This window comes from Calidris pugnax, unplaced genomic scaffold, assembly GCF_001431845.1.
Source record: "Calidris pugnax isolate Ruff unplaced genomic scaffold, ASM143184v1 scaffold116, whole genome shotgun sequence".
In the NCBI taxonomy this organism is placed as follows: Eukaryota; Metazoa; Chordata; class Aves; order Charadriiformes; family Scolopacidae; genus Calidris; species Calidris pugnax.
The window spans coordinates 1,637,553-1,647,283 of record NW_015090877.1 but is presented as its reverse complement, the minus strand read 5'-3'; the positions used below and the strand labels follow the sequence as shown (position 1 = coordinate 1,647,283).

Sequence of the window (9,731 nt, the reverse complement as noted above, 5' to 3'; positions counted from 1 at the left end):
TAGATCCTCCAAGGGCTGTGGCTTCTTTAGGAAACATCCACTTACTCCTGCACCAGGTCCTTCACCCCTACAGGCCTCTAGCTGCCACAATCTGGACACATACAGTAGTGCCAGGGGACATTTTGCCTTTTGATTCACAAATCCAGACAGTTTTGACTCATACTATTGCTTGGAGAGGAGAGAATTAATGGGAGATTATGGTCATGGAGAAAAAGAGAGAGGACAGAATATAAGAGGGTCTTTCAGTATGTTCCCAAAGAAGAAGTTCAAAATCAAGAAGCAAGAAGTTTTTGAGAACTTCAAAACCAAGAATCTCTCAAGTACTTTTTAAAAAATCTTCATTGATACTAAACGCTAATGATTGTCAGCTTCTTGGCTGGGAGCTGGTGAAGCAGCTGAAGCGTTGGGAAGATGGGGTTTGGGTTGATGTGAAGCAGGTTGTATTTCATGGCACTGAGAGCTTTAGGCCATACCTGAAGGTTTTCTTAAAAGCTGACTAAATGCAAAAGCTCAGCTCTGAGGTCCTAAATTAGAGGTCAGTTCTGTCTCACCCAAGGCTTCTGCTGGCCATTAACTCTAATGACCATTAACTCTGACTCAGTTAATCTTAAAAGTGGGCATCTAAAATAGATCAGCAAAGTTGAAAACAGTCCATTCTTCTAAAGTGGCCATACAGGACAATGAACAGACATGGACATCTACTCTGCAGGGATCTGGAGAGCCATTGGATGAGTCACTTCTGGTTTTTTTCACACCAGCCATACAAGCTAAGTCTCCATCAAGGAGAAAGAACGAGCCTGTCAACACAGGTGGAAGAAAATATCTTTAGCTAGCTGTTCCTCCATAAAATGGAGAGGAGTCCAACATATGTTTGAAGTTTCATGTCACTTTGACAATTTACGGTTGGTAAAAGCAAAATTTTAACAGGTTACATTGAAAGTTTTCCCTTCCATGAAATACACACACTGTGGATCTTGGAGTCTGTATGAATTACTGGTCATGTATCGAATTTATACTCCTAGGGAATTGAAGGGGAGATAGATGATAGAGGGAAAAGGATGAAGGAGAGAAAAGTGCATGCTGTGGGTAAGGTTTGGTGGAAACGAGTGGAGGGATCTCTGGGCAGATGAAGGACTGAGAGCTAATGCACTGTGGAATTGTATTTGGATGAGTTAGTTAGATAAAGTGGTGCCTTGATGGAGAAATCAAAGCAGGGGGGGAAAGGCACATGACATCTAGGAAGGCTGTGAGTGCAGGGGATGGATGGCAGTGAAAGGGTTAAGAGTCACTGGCAGAAGGAGGCTAGAAAATTGGAGTAAGCAGAGATTAGAGGTGTGGAGGGCTGAAGGAGTCAGTTGAACGGGATGATGAAATAGTACAGATAGAGAGAGGCAACTGATGCCTTGTGGACTTCGATGAGGGTGGTAAACAGGGAAGAACTGGGGAGGAGGGAGAAGGGAAGACTCTGGGTGTGGTGATTTAACAGGCAAAGAGAGAAGAGGGGGCCACTGAGATCCAATGAAAACTGGAAAAATCACATTTGTGGTGAGTGTGTATAATTCCTCTTTTGTGATGCTCTCCCAGATCTTTATGATTTGCAGGTCCTGATGATACAGTTTGTTTGCTCAGAAGATGCCTAATAGAGTCCAAGTGCTCATCTCATCTCCCTTCAAACCCCTTGTGAAAGGAGGGAAGGAGGGAAGGAGGGAGGGAGGGAGGGAGGGAAGGAGGGAGGGAGGGAGGCACAGGTGGAGCTTATTCAATGGCAGAGGCAGAGCTGATTTAAGTGGGCAGTAACTGAGGATGCCTGTTAATGAGATGGCTGGGAATGAGTAGGGTCAGTCGAATAAGAAGACATTAGTTCAAAGCAATTAAGGAACATCAGAGCTAGCAGCAGGGAGATGTAAACACCGAGGGATAAGCAGAGTTGCTTCCACAGCAGTAACTTGGAGTAAGAGATCCACGCACAGCAAAGGGATTCCGGGAGAGGAAAGAGCACGGGCAGCATCCTGGTTTGAGGTAGAACCAATTTACTGATCAGTAATTTTACTTTTCAGCTAAACCTCTTCTAATGCTTTGAAATTAACAACACATTGTGCAGAAACTGCTGGCTCCCAGAGTGATATAACCCGTGTTCATAGTTAATGCCAGGGAATGGGATGCAGAGAGGCTCTTGCTTGCACTTATTGCTCTACCAACCAAGTCAGATAACTTCATTATTTGTCCTGTTGGAGGGTTTGAAGCAGAGAAGCATGGAGGGGTTGCACCTGTGGGGAGGAGAGGACAGGAGAGGTGACTCCAAACTGACCAACAGGGTATTCCATCCCGTCTGCCCCACGTTCAGTATAAAAGCTGAGAGATCAAAGGGTCAGGTCTCTTTCCTCAACAGCCAACGTCTGAGGGGGACTCTGTTCGTCTGCCTTCAATCCCAATCTGTGTGTTTCTGAATCCAGATCTGAATCCAGTTCCTGTCTGTTGCTGTGTCCAGTCCGGAATTTTCTCAGTGCCTGCTGGTGACGTGATCGTCATCCTGGGAGCTTGATACTGGTTTTGTATATATTTCTTATATATACATGTGCATATGTACATATACATATGTTATATACATGTGCATATGTAAATATACACATGTAAATGTACGATAAAATATATATTACTTTCTTTTAATCTTATTATTAATGTTTTCATTAAAGTTTCATCAAAGTTTCTTCTAAACTCAAGTGTCTCTCTCCCTCCCCTCCTCTCCTTGAGGAGAGATGTGGGGGAGAGGATCTGACGTTCATCTCGGTGGCCGGTAGAGCCCAAACCAGGCAGTGGGTTGGGTGGAGACGAGAGAGGGAGCATGTGAGAAGCGGAGGGAAGTTGGGCCATCAGAGCCGGAGTGTCCCGTGCACAGCGCCACCCGTGGCAGGACGCGTAAGTGCGACCAAGTTGGTGTGTCTTCGACAGCTTTGCTGCCACCATTCTGTCTGCGGTGGCAAGATGAGCTGTGTGAGAGGCTTGAGAAAGTCCACCTGGGTGTTGTCCTGGAGGGCCCAATTCTGATGGTCTTCCTGTGAGAAACGAATTGTGGGAAAATACACTAAATCCTGGCCAGCTCCGTTCTGCCTCCATGTGCCTGTTCGCTCGAGTCCTGCTCAGATTTTGGCCCGATGCGTGCTGGGAGCAGCGCCCTTCAGTCAAAGCGAGAGATCCAAGTAGGGAGATGGGTGGCCAGAAAGAGCTAAAGGGCCACGGTGCAGCCATTGTCACCTGCAGATCACAAAATAATAGAATGAATCATAGAATGGTTTGGGTTGGAAGGGACCTTAAAAATCATCGAGTTCCAACCCTTCTGCCATGGGCGGGGACATCTCCCACTACAGCAGGTTGCTCAAAGCCCCATCCAGCCTGGCCTTGACTGCTGTCACCTGCAACCACCGCCTTTTGTCTGGCAGTTTCATCAGAATCCGCTCACTTATGGAAAAACCAAACCTCCAAACTGGGGGGTGTAACACAGCAGCTTACCCAAAAAGCTTTTGAAGCAGATCCAATGCTAGCTGGAGCGCTGAGGCTTCTGTGCTTCCCAGGGTGATACAGGGGGACGCCCACACCAGGATGGAGGAGGAAGGATGAGCTCTCTCACCATTGGTTCGGTAACTAATTATATATATATATATATTTTTTTTTTTTTTGCTCATAAGTGCCTGAATTAAGAGTTATAGGGTATAAGTCATGAAACTTCATGACTCGGGTGGTGGAATAAGTGAATTCACGTGATAGTCTGGGCAAAGAGGACTGAGCCCTCTTTGTCATGTTTGTTTTTTGTATTTCTAAATCACTTAATGAAATAAAGTTTAAATCAAAGAGAACGTTGCCCTGTAAATGTGAGAGATCTAAACAGACCGTGACACTTCAGAAAATGTGTTGGAGCCCAGCTCGATGCAGATGGTGAGACGTTTGTGTCTACAGCATGAGAGCTGACGTTCAGCCCTGTTTGGGATTGTCCTGATTTGAGCGACACAGGATGAATTTCTCTTCCAATGTTTTGGAAAACTGCCCTTTTAGAAGACTCTGATGCGAAAATGTGTTGGAGCCCAGCTCGATGCAGATGGTGAGACGTTTGTGTCTACAGCATGAGAGCTGACGTTCAGCCCTGTTTGGGATTGTCCTGATTTGAGCGACACAGGATGAATTTCTCTTCCAATGTTTTGGAAAACTGCCCTTTTAGAAGACTCTGATGCCTGAATTTGTGACAATATTTACTTTACAGCCAGCTCTGGTGTGTGGGATTCAAGGTCTCAGTGTTTTCAAGCTCCCCAGGTGCGGTGACGAGGAGGAGCGAGACCCAGGCACTTGACCCAAGCTGCCAACAGGGTTATTTCATACCATGAACAGCACATTCCATAGAAATCAGAAAGTTTTCTGGAGAGTTCTCTCTGTCTCTCTCCCCTCCTTGATGGCTGGGATCCAGAGAACTCCTTGCCCCGGTACCAGAGCCCTGAGCCCTTCCCTTCTTCCTGAAGCCACAGCGCTCGCAGTGTCCCATGTTGACTGTCCCTGCTGGGAGGGCACAGGTTCCTGGGATGGAATGGGCTGGGGATAATCCTTAAACTCTGGTAGAGGGTCGTGCTGCCACCCTATTTCTCTTCTAATGCTTGGGAAAATTGCACCTTTAGAAGACTCTGCTGTCTGAATTTGTGATAATATTTACTTTACAGCCAGCTCTGGTGTGTGGGATTCAAGGTCTCAGTGTTTTCGAGCTCCCCAGGTGTGGGGATGAGGAGGAGTGAGACCCGGGCACTTAACCGAAGCTGCCAACAGGGTTATTTCATACCATGAACAGCACATTCCATAGAAATCAGAAAGTTTTCTGGAGAGTTCTCTCTGTCTCTCTCCCCTCCTTGATGGCTGCTTCTTAGAGAACTCCTTGCCCCGGTGCCAGAGCCCTGAGCCCTTCCCTTCTTCCTGAAGCCACAGCGCTCGCAGTGTCCCATGTTGACTGTCCCTGCTGGGAGGGCACAGGTTCCTGGGATGGAATGGGCTGGGGATAATCCTTAAACTCTGGTAGAGGGTCGTGCTGCCACCCTGAGGGACCTCCACAGGCTGGAGAAATGGGCTGAGAGGGAGCGCATGATGTTCAACAAGGAGAAGTGCAAATTGCTGCACCTGGGGAAGAAAATCTCCCTGCACCAGAAGATGCTGGGGACCACCTGGCTGGAAAGCAGCCTGGCAAAAAAATTTTGGACCTGGTGGCCACCAGGCTAAACATGAAGCCAGCAATGCTGGAGGGCACGGCTTCCTGGGATGGAATGGGCAGGGGATAGTCCTTAAACTCTAGTAGAGGGTCGTGCTGCAACCCTGAGGGACCTTCACAGGCTGAAGAAATGGGCTGAGAGGAATCTCATGATGTTCAACAAGGAGAAGTGCAAATTGCTGCACCTGGGGAAGAAAATCTCCCTGCACCAGAAGATGCTGGGGACCACCTGGCTGGAAAGCAGCCTGGCAAAAAAATTTTGGACCTGGTGGCCACCAGGCTAAACATGAAGCCAGCAATGCTTCCTTCTGCACAGAATGTGAGTGGTGTCCTGGGTCACATTTGGTAAAATGTTGCCAGCACATCAAGGGACTTGATCCTTCCCCTCAGCTCAGCACTGGTGAGGCTACACCTGGAGTCTAGTTCTGGGCTCCCCAGTACAAGAGAGACTCACTGGAGAGAGTCCAGCAAAAAGCCATGAAGGTGATGATGAGACTGGAGAATCTTCTCACATCAGGAATGACCAAGAGAGCTGGGACTGGAGAAGAGAAAGCTGAGAGGAATCTTATTAATGTATGTAAATACCTGGTGGGAGGGCGCAGAGAGGGCGGCGCCAGGCTCTCGCTCCTTCCCCTCAGCTCAGCACTGGTGAGGCTACACCTGGAGTCTAGTTCTGGGCTCCCCAGTACAAGAGAGACTCACTGGAGAGAGTCCAGCAAAAAACCACAAAGGTGATGAAGAGACTGGAGAATCTTCTCCCATCAGGAATGACTGAGAGAGCTGGGACTTTAGCCTGGAGAAGAGAAAGCTGAGAGGAATCTTATTAATGTATGTAAATACCTGGTGGGAGGGCGCAGAGAGGGCGGCGCCAGGCTCTCGCCTGTGGTGCCCAGTGCCAGGCCAAGAGGCAACGAGCACCGGCTGAAACACAGGAGGTTCCCTCTGAACGTTAGGAAACACTTCTTCACCATGAGGGCGAGAGAGCACTGGCAAAGGTTGCCCAGGGAGGCTGTGAGAGTCTTGTTCTTAGAGATATTAAAAAAAGCACTGTCTTGACAAAGGCTCTGGGTGGCCCTGGTTGAGCAGGTGGTTGGACCAGATGAGTTCCAGAGGTCCCTTCCCACCTCGGACATTCCAGGATTCTGTCATTGTGTAACTTGACAGCAGAAAAATGGCTCATTTGGGTTGGAAGAATCACCCTGGAGGTGACAAGCTGGAACATGGGAAGTTCCATTCAAATCTGAGGAAGGACTTCTTTTTGGTGAGGGTGGCAGAGCCCTGGAAGAGGCTGCCCAGGGTGTGGAGTCCCCTTCTCTGGAGATCTTCAAGCCCCACCTGGATGCTCCTGAGTGATGTGCTCTGGACAACCCTGCTTTGGCAGGGAGTTGGACTGGATGGTCTCTAGAGGTGCCTTCCAACTCCGACGATTCCATGACAGCAACCTGCTCAGCCCACGTCTGCAGCGCGGGATGCTCAGGGAGGTGACATGGGTTGAGGATGAGTCCTATGAGGTGACATCCAGTGCCTTGGCCACACGCCTGAGGGCGGACGTGGCGGTTGGGGACTCTGTGGGGATGGGGACTCTGTGGGAAGGGCCTGGCCCAGCATCGCCTCCTGCCTGTTGGCTCAGCCCCATCCATGCCCAGGGTGACGGTGGGGTGAGGCCAGGCCCGGGGCTGCCCCTTGTCCCCCTGAGAGCCACGTCTGGTACCAAACGCACCATTTCCAGCCTTAAATGAGCCCGGTGGCGGCGTGAGGGCTCAGGGGCCCCCGGCGGCCGCTCTCGGCCCCTCAGCGAGATCTTTCCTTGCAAGGATGCTTCAGGTGAAGCATGACCTTCTGCGGTCCCCGGGAGAGCCGCGGATAAAAAACATATATATATATATATATGTCGTCAGAAACATGCCCAGGCCGGGTTATGGGCCTGCCCGGGGTCTTACAGAGCGGGCAGACGAGCTGTCATTTCACTTCACATAGTTTTCCTTGAAGAAACGATGAGCCTCCCCTGCGTTTTCATTCAGTAACTGCTCACTTTCGTAGCTGTGTTTTTATTTAAAAGTTTTCTCGCATTTGGATAAGAATCAGTTATCAGAGGGGTTGTGGTTGGTAGGCAGAATTTTCTTGCAGATTCACGTCATTTATCTTTCTGGTTATCTTTCTGGACATTCAGTAACTGCTCACTTTCGTAGCTGTGTTTTTATTTAAAAGTTTTCTCGCATTTGGATAAGAATCAGTTATCAGAGGGGTTGTGGTTGGTAGGCAGAATTTTCTTGCAGATTCACGTCATTTATCTTTCTGGTTATCTTTCTGGACGTACTTGGAGGAGGCCGACTGTCCTGTCGGGAGAGAGAGCTCTGACTTCAGTTGTCAGGGGTGTCCATGGGCCACAAACCTGCTTGAGTACTGAGAAATACTCCGAGGTCTTGGTACCCCATTCTAGTGGGACCAAACCTGTTCCTTCAGGTGTGTGTCCTCTGTCATCACCTCTTTTGCTGTAAGATGAGGTCTTCAGGTTTAATACAGGGCAAATTAACACCCCTTTGCCTCTGATGGCAGAGAACAAGCCAAAGTACATTTCTTCTGTTGCCTGTTCGTTTGTCAGTGTTTAATCCTCCTCCCATGTGATTCACTTTCTTTGAATCTTTGGGGTTTTTTTTACGCTGCTCCCAGGATTTGGAACAACCTCTTTCCTCTTGTGCACGCAGTGGTGTTGCTTAAGGAAGTCTGATGTTTTCATTTCTCCATTGCTGGCTGAGAGCTCCCACTTCCAGCCTTCATGGCGCAGCTCTCTCGTGTCTGTCAGATGACTTCGTGATTAGTAATAAGCACATTTTGGTGAGGGGTCTGGAGCACAAGTCTTGTGAGGAGAGGCTGAGGGAGCTGGGGATGAGGACTCAGGAGGTGACTGTCCCCCTGGACTGGGCACTGGTGAGGCCCCATCTCGAGTGTGTGTCCAGTTTTGGGGCCCTCACAACAAAAGAAAAGGACATTGAGGGGCTGGAGAGGGTCCAGAGAAGGGCAACGCAGCTGGTGAGGGGTCTGGAGCACAAGGAGAAGGGGCTGGAGAACTTGTGAGGAGAGGCTGAGGGAGCTGGGGGTGTTCAGCCTGGAGAAAAGGAGGCTGAGGGGAGACCTTCTTGCTCCCTCCAACTCCCTGAAAGGAGGGTGTAGCCAGGGGGGGTCGGTCTCTTCTCCCAAGGAACAGGCAATGGGATAAGAGGAAATGGCCTCAAGTTGTGCCAGGGGAGGTTCAGATTGGAGATGAGGAACAATTTTTGCACGGAAAGGGTTGTTAAGCCCTTTCCAGGGCTCCAACAGGGTGGGTTTAGATTGAACATTAGGAAAGAATTTTTCACCGAAAAAGTGATAGGGCATTGGAACAGGCTGCCCAGGGAGGGGGTGGAGTCCCCATCCCTGGCTGTGTTTAAGGGCCGTTTAGATGCAGTGCTGAGGGACATGGTGTAGGGGAGGACTTTGTAGAGTAGGGGAGATGGTTGGACTCGATGATCCCAAGGGTCTCTTCCAACCTAGACGATTCTATGATTCTACGAATGGGCTGCCCAGGGAAGGGGTTGAGGCACCATCCCTGGAGGTATTTAAAAGCCGGGTTGACATAGTGCTGAGTGACATGGGTTAGTGACCTTTTTTATCAGAGTTAGGCTGATGGTCGGACTCGATGATCTTGTGATAAATGATTTAGCCTCAAACAGGATTCCAATTAAAGTTTACAATTTATTAAACGAGTAAAGACAAGCAAACAGCGCTGGGAGCACCGTGAGTCTCCGCTCAGCCAAAGCACACGCGTGCAAGTCCCGTTTTGGGTTTATATCGCTTCTCCTAATACATATTCATACAAAGGTTGGCCTATGCTAATGATCTCCAGGGATAGGCGTGTCTTCTTTGGCGCATGCCCTCCTCACCTTCTGGAATCTTCTATGAGTTTTCCTTGGCTCGCCCCCAGGATGACCCCCGACTCCAGGCGTGCGCCCCACAGACCCCTCCCGCTCAGCACCACCTGGCCAGTAACAAAAACTGGTTTCCTTAGGGGTTCTTACAAGAAACAGAAACTACATACATACAATCCCGCTTCTCCCAAGCCCATGGTCATACAAGGACAAACAGAACAGTTAAAGATATTAACACGAATCAGGTGAACACATTTCACAATCTGAAAGGTCCCTCCCAACCCAGACAATTCTATCACTCTATGAAATCCGGCCCAGCCGGAAGCGTTCCCTCCCCGCTCCCAACTACTTCCGGCGCCGACCGGAAGTTCCGCCGTCGCTCCTCTGCTACTCCCTTGGCGGCCGCCCGGCGGCCCCGCGCTCCACTTCCTGCCCCTTCCGCCGGGACGGAAGTGGCCGCCGATTGGCTGGCGGAGAGGTGGGGCGGGCGGAAGTGACGCCACCCGCGCTCTCCGCTCCGCCCCCTCTCCCTCCCACCGCTCCCCCCTCCCTCCTCCCGCCCCCCCGCGGCCGTTCCCCGGTGCGGGGCA

General features: G+C 49.9%; 1 protein-coding gene across 1 annotated transcript in view; it reads left to right on the top strand.

The window, feature by feature from the left end:
• Positions 1–3,152: 3,152 nt before the first annotated feature.
• LRIF1 (ligand dependent nuclear receptor interacting factor 1) overlaps positions 3,153–9,731 on the top strand; it is an 18,299-nt gene continuing 11,720 nt past the window's right edge. Inside the window, exons 1-2 of the mRNA XM_014946291.1 lie at positions 3,153–3,197; positions 9,428–9,619. Coding sequence (XP_014801777.1) covers positions 3,153–3,197; positions 9,428–9,619 — 237 coding nt within the window. The remainder of the gene's footprint in view (positions 3,198–9,427; positions 9,620–9,731) is intronic.